The 20,123-nt window shown below is 40.6% G+C and overlaps 1 protein-coding gene across 5 annotated transcripts in view; it reads left to right on the top strand.

Annotated features, from left to right (window-relative positions):
• Positions 1–16,812, top strand: part of NCOA7 (nuclear receptor coactivator 7) — a 157,083-nt gene extending 140,271 nt beyond the window's left edge. For 4 of the 5 annotated variants that reach the window (XM_028117016.2, XM_088023876.1, XM_028117017.2 and 1 more), the window contains exons 12-16: positions 7,875–8,000; positions 9,314–9,466; positions 15,070–15,165; positions 15,596–15,669; positions 16,043–16,809. In XM_028117016.2, coding sequence (XP_027972817.1) covers positions 7,875–8,000; positions 9,314–9,466; positions 15,070–15,165; positions 15,596–15,669; positions 16,043–16,178 — 585 coding nt within the window. In that variant the 3' untranslated portion in view covers positions 16,179–16,809. Of the gene's footprint in view, positions 1–5,171; positions 6,388–7,874; positions 8,001–9,313; positions 9,467–15,069; positions 15,166–15,595; positions 15,670–16,042 lie in introns of those variants that run through there. The other variant, XM_028117018.2, reaches the window with a different exon arrangement.
• Positions 16,813–20,123: the final 3,311 nt, after the last annotated feature.

Below are 20,123 nucleotides of genomic sequence, written 5' to 3'. Positions count from 1 at the left end.
GAACTGTTTTGAGTCTGGAGAAGTATACACGCATATGCATCTCAGACAGTTCTTTCTTGCTGGCAGATGTTCAAGGATTGGAGTTGGACAGCACTTGAGTCTCAAAGACCCATTAGGAGGCGCTTTTGGTCATCAGTGTTGAGAGATAATGGTTGCTGAGAGAGTGGCAGTGGGGAAGGAGAAAATTGAGTGCTTTTGAAAGATAATTAGAAGGTGGAATATACAGGATTTTGTGAGTAATTATTATATGTGGAAAGTAAGGAACATGTCAAGATTGATTTCTTGGATTTCAGAGTGGGAACTGGAGGGTAGTGGTACCTGCCCTTCACTGAGATAGGAGCATAGCAAGAGTATTAGATTTAGTAGAAAATGCTCTGCATTCTGGTTTTAATCTAAATGTGAGGTGTTTGTGGAATGTCCAAGAGACAGCTGAGACTAAAACTTAGGAGAAAGATCTGAAGATACACTTTTGGAAATCATCAGCAAAGTTGAAGTTATGAATGTAGATGAGGTCATCGTAGGAGAGTATGTACAGTGGGAAGGGAATGGGGCTCAGAACAGAACACTTAAGGACACCTGCATTAAAGGGGCCAAAGGCAGGAGAGACCACAAAGGTGAGTGAGAAGGAACAGCCAGGGAAGGAGGTAGAACACAAGTAGAGTCATGTCTTAGAAGCCAAGGGAAGAGAATGTTTCAAGAGGGGGGTAATGGTCAGAATGACTTAATGTTGCAGAGGAGTCAGAAGAACTGAGGTATGTTTTCTGGATTTAAAACCGAGGTGGTAGTTGGTGACTTTGACAGAAGCAGTTTCATTAAAGTGGTAAGTTCAAAATTTAGATTCCAGAGGTTCAAAGAATGAGCGGGAGGTAAGTAAGTGGAACTAATGGAGGTGGGCAAACAACTCAGATTTGGTTCTGGAGAGTAGAAATGAGATGGTGAGCTGGAAGAAGTGAGGTGGAGAATGCTTTTCCTCTCATGAGAGAGACTTTAACCTTTTGGATGAGGTCAGCAGGAACGCCAGAGTAGAAGGTACAGAAGATAAGGGCATGAGGAAGGGAATGATAGGGAGAGCAAACCTCTGAGCATCGGCAGGAAATGTGGGGGTAGGGATAGGACTGGTCTTAGGTGGCTGGGTAGTAGAAAAGAAGAGAGTGTGTGCAAATAAAATGCAGCTTCAGTGGTGGTAAATTGTGGCATTTTTCATCCAGTGGTTTCTTTGCAGTGGAAGGAGGGGCATCTCCTGAAGTGAAGGAGGAGTTAGAGGAATATGGAGAAGGTAGGAAATAGCAGTTACGGAGGCTAGGAAAAACTCTTAACTGAAGACTGTCGTGGGGTGGCTGTCTGGTTTTGAGGGCCACTGGATTTTTCTAGTGGCCCCAGGCTTCGGTGAGGGGTGATTTTCTCCAGCACTCCCGGCCTGGTTTTAGATTCAAGTGGGCAGTGGGATCCTTCCAAGGCTGGAACCTTGCCAGTTTGGGATGAGCAAGGGTAATAAGCCTGCCCCTTACGTCTGATCCTTTCTGGAATACCAGGTCCTTTTATACGTGTGCTTGGACTCACTCTACCTTTTTTGTCATTCCCTCGTGGCCTGAACGTACGGCGGGCACACACACAGCTTTCTATGGCAAACTCCTGCCATCCTTCAAGGCCCCGCTCATTTGTCACTGCTGTGGCGTTCTCAGTCCATTCGCCCTCCTGCCCTCCCACGGCTCATTGTTCATAGCTCTCTCGTGTACTGCCCAGCAGTTTACTTGTTTACATGTCTCCCCACAGTTCACAGAGCTTCTTGTTTGAAACCACTGTTTGAAGATATTTAAGCCTATCAGGCTCTTCCCCCCTTGGCTTTTTCTATCAATTCTGTTGTTTTTTTTTTTTTTTCTGGTTTTTGCTCCTGTCTCTGGCCAGTCTTTCTGAGTCAACTTCACTGGTTCCTTTTCTCATGCTGTTCCCTAGGAGTTTGTCCTTGGCCCCCTTCTTATCTGTTACATCTTCCTTGGATGAGCTCATCCACTCTTGTGGCTTGTGCTGCTAACCGCCCCCCCCACCTGCCCCCACCACATACCTCCTTCCCCCAGCTGCTACTCTAGAGCTCATAGCTGCCCCACAGGCACTGCTGGAAGTATCCATGAGGCAGAGGTGGTGGGATACAGGTATTCTGGCCAAGGCACCCAGGAATAGCAAGTCCTGTCCTTACCTCATCAGCTCTCCTCAAGAGGCCCCCACAGATGAAGCAAAGCCAGGAAATGTACATTTTCTTACTGAGACTGTGGTCTCTTGCTCCAATATGGAGTTCCAGAGAGAAGGGTTACACTGCCTGGGGGACTTAATCCTTGCCTGATGAGGCCTGAATATCTTGAGCCAAAGCAGCCCCCTTTAAGGGCTATTCTGCCTCTCTCCACTAATCCCATCCTTGAATCTCAGCTCTTGACAACCCCGGGGCAGGGGGAGGCCACGCTTAGCAGCACCAGGGGAAAAGGAGCTACAGAGGTATGCAGCAGGGAGAGAAAGGTCTGCTTGATGATCTGGTGTGGGCCTAGGCAGTCGGCCCTAGGCCTTCTCAGACTCAGCCACTGAGGAGAATGAAAGAGAGGGCAAATTCCTCTAGAGAATACTCTCTAGATTTGTAGTGGAAGAGGAAGAAAAAAAGAAGGGATAGAGAAGGAGGAAGAAATTAGTTGGCCTATTCCAAGCTCCTCGGGCTTGTGGATAACTGGAGAGACAGGTGGCTGGACTGGTCAGACCACCTTATCTCTGTTTTTTTGCCATATGGCAGAGAATCCAAAAGTGCAGTGAGTAGAAGAATGCCGGCCACGATCCCTCCCATGCAGGAGCAGGCTCGCATGATAGCATTACCCTAAAGCCAAGCCACTATAATGGCACTGCTCCTCCTTTATGGGTGGGGAAGGGCACCTTCACTCCCCCCGAAGCTAGCAGGTGTCTGATCCTCAGCATATCCAAAAAAAAAAAAAGAAAAAAGAATCTTGCCCCCAAACTTGCTTCTTCTCACATATTCCCATCTTAATTAGTAGTGTGCCAAGCTAGAAACCTAGATATCATCCTAGCTTCTTTTCCTTTATCATATCTAGTCAGAGTCTTATTGATTGTGATTTTACATGGTGCAGGGACCTCTACTTCCCTCCACCAAGCCTGCCCCAGTCAGCCTGTCTTCACCCTTCACTTGGACTTCCAAGGGCACCTCCAGTCCCAACCCAACCACCAGGCCATTCTCCCATACATAGTCTTTTTAAATAAGCTTTATTTCCTAATTTTACCTAAGGGACACCTGCTTATTGTAGGAAATTTGGAACCTACAGAAAAGTACAATGCATAACGTTTAAAAATAATATGTGACCACACTTAACACTTTTGTACATTTTATTCAATTCCTTTTTTTCTCTTTTAGGATGTTATCTCGGGGGAGAGGGGTAGGGAGTCTTGCTTTTTATGTTTGTAAAATGCATTCATGCTTTATGTATAGGTTTGTATCTGGCTTTTCTCACCTAACATCTTGTGAGAATTGGATCATCTTAAAGATTTTTAAGCCTCATTTTAATGGGTTGCATAATATTTAAAAATCTCATTTATAATTTATTTAACATTTTCTCATTTTTAGGAATCATTGTGTTGGTTCAAGTTTTTCACAAGGATGAGATAATCTGCAACTCTTACTATTCTCTTAGCTTCCTAGAAGTGGCATTGGTTGATATAAGGGTATTAACTTTTTTAAGGCTCCTGTTTTTTATATATGACAACTTAGCTTGCCAGCAATATGAGGAATACCCCTCTTCCTGTGTTTGTGCCTGCAGAAAGTATTACTACTATTATTCCTTTCCAAAAAATTTTGCTAATTTGGAAGCTGAGAAACAATATATTTTAATTTTTATTTCCTTGGGTGAGGATAGAATAAATGAAAAAATATATATATGTATGTATGTAAATAGTTTCATCACACTGCATTATGATTAAAAGATACTAATTTTTGTTTTACTGATTTTTGTTTCCTGTATTTTTAGAAGATTTTATCCATTTATTTGAGGGAGAGAGAGAAAGAGAACAAGCAGGGGGAGGGAGAGGGACAAGCAGACTCTGTGCTGAGCGTGGAGCCTGACACGGGACTCCATCTCGTGACCCTGAGCCAAAATCAAGAGTAAGTCGCTTAACTGACAGCCACCCAGGTGCCCATCCTGTATTTTTGACCAATTTTTTTCTAGATGGCTATTTGTCTTTTAACTTTACTTATGTTTTTTGTTTATGTATTTTTTTCCCCTGTAGTGTTTTTAGGTATGGGTGGCCCTGTAGTATCAATCTAACCTCCACTCAATCTGCAGTTGATTTATTGATACATGGTAGTACTTTTAATAGTCAATTTTTTCCAGCACTGTTTAATGATTTCTGATGTTTCCTTCACCATATTTAAAGCTCTCATATATGTTCTGTGCTATTTTACTTGCTTAAATAACACATGTGAACATATACTCCCATGCTTAACACTCAGTGGCTCCCCATTGCCTACAGCTATCATTACCGGAACCACCACTTGGTGAAAATTTTTTTTTTTTTTTTAACTGAATCCTAGACCTTTACCACTAAAGACATTAATTCAGTAGGTCTGGGAGAGGAATGTCAGAATCTGTGTTTTTAAAAGCTCCTAGATGATTTTGAAGAATAGCCAGGTTTTAGAAAAAGTGGCCTCTAGAATGGCATTACTTCTTAATGGCATTACTATTCTTTATTTTCTCCACTTCTGTCCCTCCCCAGCTTCATCTCGACTTCTCAAGCCATAGTGAACCTAGAACACAGCTCTGTTTTCCTCCTGTACCCTCCACTTGGACAACTCCCCACACTCCACCTTCTGCTCTCAAACTGAAGCCCCATCACCTCCATATATAAGCCATCTCCGAAAACTCACTGGGTAGCCCCACCCACCTTTGAGCTGCTACTATTAACATTTCTATTACGTGGAGTGGCATTCATTTATTTATAAATGTCTCTAGGACACCTGGGGTGGTACAGTTGGTTAGGCATCAGACTGTTGGTTTCAGCTCACGTCGTGATCTTGGGGTTGTGAGATTGAGCCCCACACTCAGCACGGAGTCTGCTTGGGGCTTTCCCCCTTTCTCTGCCCCTCCCAATCATGTTCTCTAAGATAAATAAATCTTAAAAAAATAAAAATAAAAATAAATGTCTCTCTGCTGTCTCCTCACCCACTTGAGACTAAGGACTGCTTTGTGTCCCCAAGTCTGGCAGAGTAACTGGTACTTGCCATCACAGAGAAGGCAATCAGTAAATGCAAGCTGTTGTGAAGTGTCAGGTACTGAAGAGAGAATGCTGTCTCACTGGCACAAAATCCAAGTGATTCTGCCCCAGATTGTGTCTTGCTTCTTGCACTGAAAATAAGTTCTAACTGACCTGGGTCTGGTCACTAAGTATCTGCCAGAGTTCTCATTAGAACCAACCCTCAGGATGAGCTATGCAATAGCACTCTGACCCCCCTCAGCAGTACCTAAGACCATTTTAGATGTGGAAGAGTCACTGAAAGATCATTGAAAATTGATCCAATGGTAATCTACATTTTTTTCCAACCCCTCGTGCCATCTGATCTGGGAAGTAGAGGTGGGCTCATCATGCTTATTAGTCATTAAGGGTAAATGTTCCTTTGCCAGCTATTTTGAAAAACTGAATCTAAAGTAACATTTTTCTCAGCCTCATATAAACCAGATGTTCTCCCATTCTTTTAAGTTCCTCATATCTAACAAACATGATGTGGTATTGAAGTAAAATGCCATTGGCCTAAGTATAATGAACCTACCTTGGGTAAAGTCTCCTTTCATCCTTCCTTCGAGATTCAAACCTATGTCCGGCAACATCCATAAAGTTTAAAATGGAAATTTAGCTTTAGAGAAGGTGCTGAAAAAAACTCTGGAAAGGCAGGGCTAGAAGAGCTAGTTAGCCAGAGGACAATTAGGAAGGAAAGTATAAGAAGATAAAGGAAAAAAAAAACAACAACAAACCCCAAACCAATGGAGTTTTGTTGCAGTTAGGAAACTACCGTTTCAAAGGTGAAAGTGTCATTTTACAGCCTCACAGCTCTGCCTGACAGGAAGTGTGTGTTTGCTCTAAATCCTAATTTGGGTGTGTTCCTGTAGAAATGTTGAACCCTCTCCTAAGGGAAACAGAAACTCAATTATTCAGGAAACTAGATACAGCAAGAACAGTTGTAGCTCAGTGTGGCTGGAAGCAACAGTGTGTGACGGCAGAGGAAAACGCTGTTTCTCATTAGAGAGCAAGCAGACAGTTCTCCCTCCCATCAGGATGCGAATCCGAAGGTTGCCCTTGGACATTCAGATTTTCTATTGTGCCAGACCGGACCAAGAGCCTTTTGTGAAGGTATGTTGGAGTCCCTGAGAGCTAATAAGGTGCCGGTGAATCCTCAGAGATCCGCCACTCGCTATGTTTCAAAATGCCTTCTAATTAGAAAGGATGTGCTGACATTTCAACCGAAGCAGGTATTTTATTTGTTTGGGAGATGGATATGATGTGGTTTGTCCCTTCTCTTTGGAGTAAAAATCCATATTTTAGTTTTTCATTCCACAGCCCTATTTGTACCTCTGTTAAATGTAGAGTTCACTAAAAACATGTGCTTAATTTATACATTTAAAATGCTGCATTTGTGATTCTTTTTTTTTTTTTAATATTTATTTATTTGAGAGAGAGAATGTGAGAGAGAGAGAGCACATGAGAGGGGGGAGGGTCAGAGGGAGAAGCAGACTCCCCGCCAAGGAGGGAGCCCGATGCGGGACTCGATCCCAGGACTCCGGGATCATGACCTGAGCCGAAGGCAATCGCTCAACCGACTGAGCCACCCAGGCGCCCCTGCATTTGTGATTCTTTGCCAGGGTTTTCGGTAAAGCCCCCATGAGAAGATAATACAATTTAGTAATTTCCTTACCTATAAATCTGGCTCAGATGGTGGCAGGTACTTTATATCTGTCACTGTGCCTATTGGAAATTGAGTGGTGTGTCATCTGGCAACTTTCACTAGATGTAACGTGAATGCTTTTTCTCTATAATGCAAACGTCACTGATACTAGTACCGAGGTATTTTGCTGAATTAGTTACTATATCATTCAATTTCAGAATCATTTAGTGATTTATCCAGACGTTAGGAGGGACAAAAAATAGATTTTTAAGTTGAAATTGACTTTGGTTCATAAGCGTAGTTAACAATGAAATAATAAATGTGTACAAAATCCTGTTTCTCAGTTTTGAAAGGTTATTTTGATGGTTTCTGATTGTACAAAAAGAAATGTAACCTAATTGTAATTTAGCCTAAAGCTTTGTATTTCTTTGTATTGGTGCTTCTGGTGGATGTTACCATTTGTTAGTTCTATCAGGGTTTGTTGCTTTGTGCCATAGCCTTGAGAGAAAACATCAGAGGAGTCTTGATTAAACAAACTATCCTTATCTTCCCAATTTCCCTATTTATAGAAGACTTACAGAATGATTGCTGATGAGTCCGTTAACAATTCAAACTTAGATGTAGGCTAAAAGAGAATAATATAGGGCATTTCAAGGGTATAAGTCACCTGTGGAGTTATGCATAATAATTCACACTCAGTGAGCCCTCAGCCACAGAAGAGGAAAACCTGTGACTTTAATTTGCACATATTAAGTGTCTCGGTTGTACTGTGTTAAATTCCACGTTTGTTCAAAATTGTAGCTGAAATTAGCCCTTTTCCCAGAGTTCTGGTTCAATTTTTGTCCTACTGCTAAAACTCCAGCTGTTTTGGGCAATTGTGTACCTGAGGTCGTTTTTAGTAGGTGAAGGAAAAGCAACTATATCAGGTTTGGGGGGCTTCTCTTCTCCATTTCAGATCATCACGGTTGAGGAGGCAAAGCGCAGGAAGAGCACCTGCAGTTACTATGAAGATGATGATGAGTTGGCCCTGCCAATCCTGCAGCCCCACAGTGCACTCCTGGAGAACATGCACATAGAGCAGGTGGGCTCTCCCTGGGGACGTAGGACGGGGGTCTTCCAGGCCTCAAAGAAGCATTTCCCATCCCTGCATTTGCTCTTCTCACGGGGTGAAGGAAGAGCCAAATTTTAAAAGAAGAACACCAGCAGCCTAACCAACACCAGTGTCCTTTCTCCTCTTCTGAGGTTACATTAGCACTCCCTGTCACCTTCTCGGGAGTTTGGGGACGTGGCCGGAAACTATATCCATCTCCTAAGTCTGAATGAAAAGTCTTTCTTGTCTTCAACACAATTTTTAAATTGTCCTACCATAGTCTTCATGCATATTCCTAACACTTAAAAAAGGATCCAAATTTATCCTAGTGATTATTACAGAGTTCCAATAGTTTTAACTTATTGGGCTAAATAAAAGTTATATAGCAAATATACTTTACTAGCTTTATGAAAACTACCAACCCCAAGTAATTTTCCTTTGTCTGTGATTTCCTTTGTTCACTTTATATTTTCTGAAAATCTGTTACTTCAATTTTATGAAAAACTATGGTTTGCTATATTTGAACTTGAGTAAGGAATCTCTTGCATTTCTCCCATAAGTCAACTTAGAAACCTGAATTTCAGAGACCTTAAAAGAATCAAGTTCAACTCCCTCAATTTGCAAATGAGTCTGTAAAGGCCCAGGAACGCCAAGAGACTTGACCAAGCAGTTACAGAAATGGGGTTCATGCTGATATTACAACTGATATTAAGCATTCTGAAGACTTCAGTACTTCATAGCCTCCTTTGTTAGTATTTTTGAACAGACACGCATTATTGGTATTTATGGCAGCCAAATTTAAGCTAACTGTTAATGTAGGTGAAAGATGCAGCAAGATGAATACAGACTACATTTGACAACTAGCATAAAACACCTGCGTTTTCTTCTTCTCACTTCTGTGGGAAGCTGCAGTTAGTCGTCAGTAGCAGCTCTGAGTGTATGAGCATTTAGAACGAACTGGAGAACCATGAACTATTTGGTGAAGGGCAGGTTGAAGTGTCTAATTCATAGCAAGCTAGGTGATGTATCTTCAAATGTATAGTTGCCTAGTGACCCCTCATTCAAGTCCCTGAGAGGGAATGTATACTCTTGGTGGCATCCCTGCCAAGACAGCACCATCAAAGCAGTGATCTTTTTCCTTCTGTTTCCTGGTTTATAGTTACAAATATTTGTCAGAGTAAAAGGGAGCAACGTGTGGGTAAGTATGCTTTTTGAGTTTGAGCCTCAGGTACTTGCTTTGTGCTACAAGCTTATCAGATCCGTGGGCGAATTGTATATCTCCATCTCCATCTTTGGATTTGCAGCTGGCCCGACGCCTTCCAGCAAGGGTACAGGGGTATCCGTGGAGACTCGCCTATAGCACATTAGAGCATGGGACCAGTTTGAAAACTCTCTATCGGAAGTCAGCGTCCTTAGACAGCCCTGTCCTGTTGGTCGTCAAAGATATGGATAATCAGGTGAGGCTTGTTCCGCTCACAGAAAACATTTTTTTGATGAAGATTTTCAAACTTACACAATCGTAGAGAGACCAGTATAAGAACTCCCCATCATCCAGATTGTACAGTTAGCAGGATTTTGCCACATACACTCCATCAGTCTTTCTTTGTTGGTTTTTCTTTGCTGGAGTATTTTGAAGTAAATCCCAATTACTATGTCATTTCACCCCTACATACTTCCGAATGCATCTCTAGAAGAAAATGGAGTGGATTTCCAAATACAGTCACATACGGGAATTTTTTTCTGCTGTGCTCACTGTATATATAGTAGGAAGCAATAATGAAATTCTGCAACCTAAAGCTGGAAAAGTTGGACAAAAGTCAAGTCTGGATTGGGAGATAGTGCAGAAAGAAGTTCCAGTGCCATACCAGAACTCTTTCCAGGTAGCTGAAGTAGTGCCCACAAACCTTGTCTGCATGGTTGCTCAGATGGAGAGCCCGTCAGGGCTGTGGTGTGTTGTACCTGAAGGACCCAATTGTTATGAAATAGCAAGGAATGTTCTGTACCATTGCTCATTGCCCTTTCGCCTGTACTGTATGGAGGCAGTGGTGAATTCTCGATATTACCCCCTTGTGCCCTCACTAGTACTTCTCTCAGTCAGCGTGGGTGTGAGTGGAATCTGTGCAATTTTCTTTCATATACTACCCACTCAGGTTTTTGCTCCACAAGAGGAAGACATCTTTCAAGTCTGCTATTTATTATTCACTCCAGTTTATCTGTGTTATATCAAGAAGAAACTCCTTTACATTTTTAAGATGTAGATGTTATTCTTTTCTCTTTCTGGCATTGAAGCAGGTTTTGTTCAACAGCCTTTCATTCATTCACATGTTCAGAAAATGTACGAGTGCCTGTCATATGTGGGGCACTATTAAGCATTGGGAGCTTGCTGTGAAGCTATGTAATTGCGTTCATTTTAGGGAAATAGATCTTTGTTATCATGATTTGTCTTGGGAGAAATTAGAGAGAAGGGGGGTACTGGAGGCATTGTCTGTCTCCACTGTGATCTTTCCTGGGACTTTATTGCTGCGTTATTATAGATAAAGAATTGTGGGGAGTCGTTTAGTTATTTTCACTGTTACTATTATTATTATTTCTTGATGGATGACATCTTATTTAATCACCATGCAAGTGGGTAGGGTCAAGTTAAAAATTAAAATAATAATAACAGCAGTTTAAAACGGAATTATGTAGGGATTTAGTGAAATGTTTGAAAAGTTGGATGTTATGTTTTAGAGGAGCTATGGCTAGATGGTTTTAGGCCACACACAAACCCTCACCATAAGATAGATTAGTTCTCCCACAAATTTACCAAAAGATACCAAGTTTGTTGGGGAACGTGCTGGCAGCACAGAGCAAGGATGTAGCACAGTTTCACCAAGCTTCCCATCAGCACGTATATAAATGAGGCCTCTACCTGAAGCGTACACTATTTATCAGGAGGTGTAGTCTTACTGGATCTGGTGCCCTAGAGGCACTTGTGTTGTTTGAAAACACCTGAATACTAACTCTGCTCTCCACACCCATTTACCCCCAAGGCAGGAATGTGGCTTTGCTGTGTTTGAGAACATGATAGAACAACACCTGTAAATTTATCTGGGAATAAATTATATAAAACTCTAATTTAAAAGAATTATACATGCAGAATGGCAGCAAAGGGAGCTCTGCAGAATCAATAATCAGTGAAACAACCATAACTGGTAGAAATTATAAAAAACAACAGTCACTTCAAGTCTCTCACAATTGCTATGATATATCCTCGAGGGGCAGGCAGGTCCCTAGCACTTCTTACCCCCTATCCAAGATCTGTGTTTCAGAGGCTAAATTCTAGGTAAGGGCGGCTTAGAGGTAGAGGATTATTTTCTTCTACCTAACCTCTATTCCTAGGGGAGGTGCTCTACCTTAGGCATGGTAGCATAAAAGAGTATCTAAAGCCCTTGCCACAGCTCTTAGGGCAGAAGTTCTATGCCAGGTGAGGCAAGTCAAGACCACCAGCAACTTCCCCTACCTGCCACCCTGCTCATAAAATAAGTGTTCCTCTGAGGGAAGTGGGCCACTCTCCAGCCCCCAGCTCCACAGCAGAGCCCCTGGCTCCCAGCTCTGAGAGAAGAGGCAGATCCTAAGACCTAGAGCTCTGCTAACCTCCTCCTGTGGACACACCAAGGTTACAGAGGTAGAACAGTTCTCTCTGAAAAAGACCTGAAGACTAACAAAACGGATCTTCTATAACACAGGACAGGAAAAAAAAAAAGACAAAAGAAAAAAAGCCACATCGAGATGGGTAGGAGGGGCAGAAAAGTGGTCTTGACAGGACTCCACTCCATCCCCCTAGTGACCCACGAGAGAGAGATCACAAAACATGCAGCTCCTCTCTGAGAAGTGAGGGGTTCAGGTCCCACATTAGGCACGCCAGCCTATGGGACCTGTGCCAGAAAGGCAAGCCTCCAAAACAACTGTCTTTGACAACTAATTTCTGGGAGAGCATGAGGGCTGTAGGAAAGGGAAATTCCACTGTTGAAGGGCTCACACACAGACTTACTTGCGCTGAGTCTCAACACAGAGGCAGTAGCTTGAGAAGCACCTGGGCTGCAGGTGAGGGAGATTTGTTGACTAGTTTTAGAGAGTATACCAGAGGGGCAGGGGTCTGATGGAGATCTCTCTGGGAATAGAGACACTGGAGGGTGCTAGTTTTTTTTGTTTTTTGTTTTTTAAATGCTACTTCCTTGCTAGCGTGGTGCTGGTGGGTGCCATTTTTGGTGCTCTCAGTTTCCCTTGCTAGTGCCACAAGCTCACTCCATATTCCCCTGTGGCCCCACCCCACCAGGCCAGCCCAGTGCTCATCCAACTTGGCCTCTACCCTGCCAGACCAGGCACTTAGGCTGGCCCCAGCTCTGTGCTCATCCACCACAGCTGCTCCAGACATAGCACACAGACTTTCCCCAGCCATGCACTCATCCACTTGTCCACTGTGGCTCCCACCAGACCCCTTGTACATGCTCCCCCATCCTGTACTTATCTACCATAACCCCTGCCCTGTCAGACTCAGTGGTTGAACTTGCCCTGGCCTAGGCCCTGTCCACAGCATATATAAAAAACAACAACAACAAAAAAAACCCTAAAAAGGACATAGAGTTCTGAAGCTGTCCCCAAAGGAACTGACTTTATTTAGAAGAGTATGAAGAAGTTCAAGCCAAAGGGTACTCTAGAAAATGATGAAAATTTTGGTGGTAAACAATTAAGAGGAGGCCGGTAACTGCATGAAGACAACAAGCTAAACTGAGGAGCATCTAGTTTACCAGAGAGAACCAGGAAAAGAGATAGCTAAAGGAGGGCCTTCCTGGAGTTAGGATAAACTTCATGAACTGGCCAAAGAAACTACCCCTGCAGAGGGGCCCAGTTTCAGTCAAATTAGACTGTGGAGTAATTTATACTCCACAGGCATTGTGGAAAATAGCAATCAATATTCAGGCAATTGATAGAGTCTGATTTATACTAACTTAATTCCAGTGAGGTACAGAAATGTTACTTTGATATTGCTCAATTACATTTTCCCATTTTTGTGGTAATTTTGTTATACATATTACACTGATGTATATCAAAAACCCAATGATAAATTGTGCATTTAGGAGGGCACTTGATGGAATGAGCACTGGTTATTATATGCAACTGATGAATCATTAAATTCTACCTCTGAAGCTAATACTATGCTATATCTTAATTAAATTGAATTTAAATAAATAAATTTTTAAAAATAAAAAGATTACTACTTCATGTAATTTTTTCTACTAAGAAGCTGAGAGAAGAGAGGAGAGCAAATATACATTTATAGGTTTTGTTATATTAACCTTTTTTTTTTTTTACCACTTTTGGTTGTCTCAACTTTTTTTTCCCCATGGATTCCTTTGTTCTGTTATTGGCAAATATATTAAATTTTTAATGGTATAGACCCAACAATATCATTATATACATATCTGTAAAATTTCTTTCAAAATAAGTGAATAGAAAAGAGAAAATGGACATTTTCTTACATAACCACAATGCTATCTATGTACCTAACAAAATTAACAGTAATTTCTTAGTTATCATCCAGTCCCTAATCCTTAAGTAGATTTCCATGATTGCTAAGAAAATTTTAGCTAAGAAAGAATTTATTTAGGAAAAAAAAAAAAATATATTTAGAATCATGAGAGGGTGAGCGTAGGGTGATTTTTCCTATTCATTGATCAGAAAAGGACCCACTTTCTTCCACCTATGGCCATTGCCCTTCTTGTCCTATTTTAAGCACATGCTTTTAAAAGTAGATGCCTATCTCAGTGTTTTTTTTTTTTATTGAAAGATCACCAAAAGAAGGAAAATGGATTTTTGATGTTTTTGTTACTGTTTTGTTTTTGTTTGTTCTTAGCAGCTCTAGAGAAAGGCTTAGTAGCAGGAAGTATGAAGAACATTATTAGTTTCTAGACTTCTACCCTACCTAATTTTTAGTATTTCAAGTGCCAGGAACTAAGTGTAACTGGTGAAGAAGAGATTCCACATTGATTATAACCCAATTAAAATAATTTTCAAAAGTTATGACATTTTTCAGATAACCTCCATTTAACGCAATGTTTCTCCACTGGGTTTCCGAAATAGAAGGTATATCAGAATCACTTAGGGATGTTTTCAAAATATATATGTTCACTCTTGCCATCTCTTACCCTTGCAAGCACTGATCAGGATCCGAGCAGAAAGATAGGAACCAAGGACAGTGAGAAAAAAATAGAAAAATTATTGGTTCAAATACATCTAAATCACCCTTAAAGTCCATAGTACTATGGGATTTTTTTTTTTTCTTAAAAGCCATTTCGAGCTCAGAGATATTAGATCAGTCATGTTAAGGACACAGTGTTAATAAGCATATTGAGAACTCATTTTTATAAATCGAAAGAGAAAAATTTATTTTCTCTGTGGACATGTCTGGCCGTGACTCCACTTATAAAACACATAAGACACATGATTTTGTTCTTTCGACCACTCACTTCTGTGTGCAAGATGCATCTTGTTGTTTAATGTTCCCAGTATGTCATCTGTATTCACTAAAGGAAATTTGACCCCATAGTGGACTTCAGAAGTGTCTTAAAATTGGAACAATTGCTGGCCTTTGACAAATACGTTCTCTGAACCACTTGAGTTCCAATTAGAACTAGGGCTTTTTTATTTATCTGTTTGTTGGTAGTCTTTTTAATTTAAGAGCTCTAATTTAGTAATGGTCTTTGCTGAAAGAGGTTTAATGATATCTCAGAACAGGATTGTGTTAGAATATTTCAGAAAGCCATTCTTTGGGAGGCCATTCTTTAAAAGAAGATAATGTTGGGCGCCTGCGTGGCTCAGTCGTTAAGCGTCTGCCTTCGGCTCAGGTCATGATCCCAGGGTCCTGGGATCGAGCCCCACATCGGGCTCCCTGCTCAGCGGAAGCCTGCTTCTCCCTCTCCCACTCCCCCTGCTTGTGTTCCCTCTCTTGCTGTCTGTCAAATAAATAAATCTTAAAAAAAAAAAAGAGAGAGATAATGTTTCTATGTTCTTTTGACAGATTTTTGGAGCATATGCAACTCATCCTTTCAAGTTCAGTGACCACTATTATGGCACAGGCGAAACTTTTCTGTACACATTTAGCCCCAATTTCAAGGTACCTAAATGGGAGAAATACCCGATTTCCCAGTGTTGTGGTGTCAGGAGTGTGGGTGGGGTTGGAGGTGGGGGACTGTCTTTGGAGCAGCAGCTGTTCCATAACCTCATCTGGACTCACTGTAGCCTGGGTCCGCCCTTCATGGCTACAGCACACAAACTGCTTTGAGGGTCCTTCCTTGGGCCTTGAAAACTGCTTTTTTGTGTGTTCTGGGATCAAGGGAGGCATGATAGCAGGTCAGAGCCAACATGTGCTTGAGAGGTCTTGCCCTTTCAAGATCTTGTTCTGGTATCGGAAAGGTCTGGCAATCAGGAGCTTCTTCAACCAAGGGGTAGTTTCCTTCCACACAGAGGTACTACCCTAATAATTCCCTCTTCGCTGATTCTCCAGATTCACATGTCTGTTCTCTCTCTTGTGTTTCTACCCTAAGGTCTTTAAGTGGAGTGGAGAAAACTCATACTTTATCAATGGAGACATAAGTTCTTTGGAACTTGGTGGTGGAGGGTAAGGTTTTTGTTGTTATTAATTTACTGCCTGACCTGTGAGAGTTTATTTTGACCCAGGTAACCAAAACCTTGTGTCAGGTGATTTTTAGCTAGGCCATGTGCTTAATTATGACAGTGGCCTAACACATAGCCCTAAGAGTCAAAGATAAAATGGTTTATTTATGTGTCTAAAGGAGGGACTACTATCATTTGTCTTTTGGGAAAGATGAGTCATTTAAATGGAATAAAGGAAATGTATGCTTTGTTTTCCACGCAGTTTAGGGTTTTGTCTGTTGGTAGCATAAAGGAAAGAAGGTGGGGCAAGGGAGGGCAGAAAGTGTGCCACATGCGATTGAAGTGTTTGTACCTTTTTGTATTTGTGATCTTTTCAGGGGACGATTTGGTTTATGGCTAGATGCTGATTTATACCATGGACGGAGCAACTCTTGCAGCACTTTCAATAACGATATCCTTTCCAAAAAGGAAGACTTCATAGTTCAGGACCTCGAGGTATGGACATTTGAGTGAAACTCACTCAGACTGCCTTAAAATACCACATTAAAAAGGTCAGGTTCCATCAGCCCTCCTAAAGCTGGCTTCCTGGAAGACACAGCCCTGGCCCTGACTGCCTCATCCCACCATACTGCTTCCTTTCCGCCAACGTCTCAGAGCATGGCCACACCGCAGAGGGATTCTGAAAGGGACATGTGGAGGGCAGACAAGGAAGAAAGAGTTGAAGTCCGGAGTGTTGAAGGACTTTATACTCCCATTTCCTTCAAATCTATACAGTGAGGAATCAGAATATTTATAGATGTATGAGTTGAATGCAATTTTTATTTTTGGTAACTGTGAAAAAAAATACTGTGGAAATACATACATGCCTTGTGTATTTATCAACATAATTTTCATTACCAAAATGTACAGCATAATATTGTTTGCCATGGAAAAGCTTAGTCTCATTTAGAAAAATTGAAAGTGCTCGGCACTTAAAGGGAATATATGATTTTTTTAAGAATTGTCTTATTTATTATTTCTAGTATATTGTCTAAAATTTGTTGGCAGTTTTTTCTTTTAATGTGTCAAATTGAAATAAATGTATACATTTTGTGCTATGTTTTGGAAACAAACCCATTTGATTTATATAGTTTTATATTGAATTTTTTTTTTTTTGGCCCTGATTGTTTAGGGTGATAGGTTTTAAGCAGCATATATATATATATATATATATATATATATATATATATATGCATAATTCTGAAATTTAAAAAAAACTCATTACCAATGTTTATTGATTTGACTATTGTAGGCCAGCTTTCCATTTAGTCATTAAAAAAGGAACATTTTTACTTATTCTGAACATAATTGTGTAAAGAAGAAGCCATTTCCCACAGTCATAAGTTGGTATTTACAAAAATGGATACCTTTCTGAATCCAGACTTAGAACAAACCCTGCTTTTGAAAAGAAAATGTTCTGTTTCTTACAAAATCATGTGTGTTAATAACAAAAACTTTATTTTCATAGTGTTTTGTGCATAATTTTCCCAGGTTCTTAAATTGATGAACAGGCCTGTTTTAAAAGAAACTGAATGTTTTAATTTCTGCATATTTTATAGCAAATGAAAAATGTCAAATTAGCCCAACTGTATTGGTTTCTAGACTCTTTTGAGAAAAAGCAATGCAAAGAAGTGCATTCATACCAAAATTGGAATAAAAAAAGTAAAACCTATTTTTTAACATCAACCCATTTTCATATCATAAAATACTCTTCGTTAAAAATGATAATAAAGCCTTGTTAAAAATTAAACAATATTACTGATTGCCAAACTTGTATGAAAGCCAAAGACTGATAACGGAAAAAGTTTTCAAATAACAGCCAAAGCTGAGAAGTGGTCTGTCATAAATTATATCCCCAGTGATCTCTGAAAGGAAAAATTAATAACAAGTAGCATTTATATACTTGCATTTAAAAAAAATAAAACCATCTTTAGAATGTTAGCCTTAAGCTGGCAGAATATTTCCTTTGTTCTCTTATTTTAGGATATTTATGAAAGAGAACAAATTGCCAAGTGGCCTCCTGTCAGATCAGCAACTATTTTATTCACATTCCATGCAAGTTTAAATGAATTCTGTTAAATCTTAAATATGTAGCCTGGGTGTGCTTTCACCCAAGTTCTCCTATTGAGAACTCTTGATTAACAACATATTCACAGTTTAACCTTAACCTGCTCATTAAATGATGTGTTGGTGTGAGAGATCAGGAAGGTCTCATGATGATCAAGTTTAGCATTTATGCCATGTGCAACCATACGCTATTAATGAACAAAATGGTCATTTTGCATATAGTTCATGTCTACCTAGTTTAGTCCATGATATTATACTTGTGAGAGCATACCCAGATGCCGTGTTCTCTATTTAAAACAGTATTGTCCAATCAGAAATGTGTGGCCCTTCATTTATGGATATTGAGTATATGTAATGCAGTGCTAACCCAATATTTTCAATAAAGGAATTTATGCATCCAGTGTGATCTTCTTTCCCGAGGATTAATTCAACAGGTATTTATTGGATGCTAGAGGTCTTCTTGTGTGAGAGGATGATGAACTATCCAGAATTAAAAAAGGTCCAGTGTTCATGTCTTTATTGCTGCCTTGGAAACCCCCTTTTTGTTCCCAGTAGCCACCCTCTTATTCTCTCAGTCAGTTCATGAAAACTCCTGTTAGTTCCTAGAGCCAGTTTCTCTGTTCTTAATCCTTCTAGCTGTTCTTTGAATAGTGACCTCCTCTTTTTAACATCTCTCTTGATGTACTTCCTAATATCCATGAAGGATCTTACCATCTCATCAGTTTTTTTGATCCCAGGCATCCTGTCTTCTAGGCCCTAAAGATGAAGACCTCAAACAGTCTTCACTGCTTCTCAATTCCTCAGTTTATGAGACTACATCAAAATGCTAGGATGGGAGGGGGCAACCTAATGGCTCACCAGACTCTGTTGAAAATGATTTAGGTATATCCCCGTGCTACAAGTCACCAGGAACATCCTGATGAGCATGAGAAGTATTATTGCCCTTCATTTGTTCTTTTCCTTAATTACTTCTGAACTTTTAAAGGCATGTGAAACAAGACTAGTAAAAGAACAACTTTCCTTTTGAGGAAGGCACTGACAGTCCCTTAAACAAGATAGGGAAGCTAAGATTCATATTCTTTTTAGGATATCTAACTTATTTTTACCAACATAATCAGATAAGAAAGCAAAGGCTGTCTAAACCAAAGGCAGTTCCAGAAATTCTAGGTCAGTTATATTCACCCCTTATACAAATATCAGAAGTGCTTCTGACCACTTCCTTCTGCCCAATTGGGTCACATACTTTTTCTCATTCAGAGGAAATCCTAACCTCACAGCATCACATCCTCTGCTCCCACCTCCTTGCCTGTGACTATTATCCATAGTGATCCCCTAACAGAAGTGTCTTTACTGAGAAAATTAGGCTATATAATTCACACCAAAATCTAAGGTCTTACTGCCTGCCTTTCTGTTTCAAATCTAGTGGTTCAGAATAAAAACTAGATAGGGCCTCCCTGGTGTGGTCAATCAAGACACCAAAATGGTGTTTCTTGATAGAATATCTTTGAGGACCTATTGTTTATTTTCTAGATCAGTGCTGCTCAATAGAACATTCTATGATGATGGAAAGGTTACATGAATTTTTCACTATCCCTTATGGTAGCTATTAGCTATCATACTAGTGTTGAACACTTGAAATGTGACTTGAGTGACTAAGGAACTGAATTTTTAATTTTCATTTAAATTTAGCCAAATGTGGCCAGCCCCTGCCATTGTAAGCAGCACAGCTCTAGATCTAGATTTGGCATAGCCAAATCATATTTCATCAGCAATGAACTCAGACTATTATTCCCTCACCAGAAGAGAACCTTTAGTTCTGAGTACTTTCATTTATCTCTGCCATTATCCACACAGCTTGGCACCACCTAAAGTAACAGTGTGTGTCTTATTGTTTTGGGTAAGTGACCAGAGGACTGAGTTCCCTGAATCTTTCTAAACTGAAAACTTGAATCTCTCTAGGAGTACTGATCTCCATTGCTACCCGAAGATAATGAAAACCTCTCCCAGGCCTTGTTTCAAATCAGGATTTTCTGCCTCGGCCATCAGCATGTGTTTTGTTCCTACACTGGACGTGCTGCTGCTCATGGTAGCCCCGTAGGACGCCATATCCCTCATCAGGCACCCATCCACAATGCATGATGAACCACAGAAAGGAAAAACCGTTTATCCCTTACACAGAACTGTGCATCCAGTTTCAGAATCATCAAAGATTAATGAACCACCAGGAGTGCCTCAATAGTTATATTCAGTGACCAGTCTTCTTTAGTAAGCTTGTCAACTGGGATGCCCACTAGCTACATGCCCACCCAGAGAACCTGCTTGCATGTGGAGAAAGTTTTCAATATCAACCTG

Source organism: Eumetopias jubatus, unplaced genomic scaffold (genome assembly GCF_037043125.1).
Source record: "Eumetopias jubatus isolate StellerSeaLion01/CBP00866 unplaced genomic scaffold, mEumJub1_p1.0 scaffold_6, whole genome shotgun sequence".
NCBI lineage: Eukaryota > Metazoa > Chordata > Mammalia > Carnivora > Otariidae > Eumetopias > Eumetopias jubatus.
Note: the sequence above shows the minus strand (reverse complement) of the source record. Positions and strands in the feature narration are given on the sequence as shown.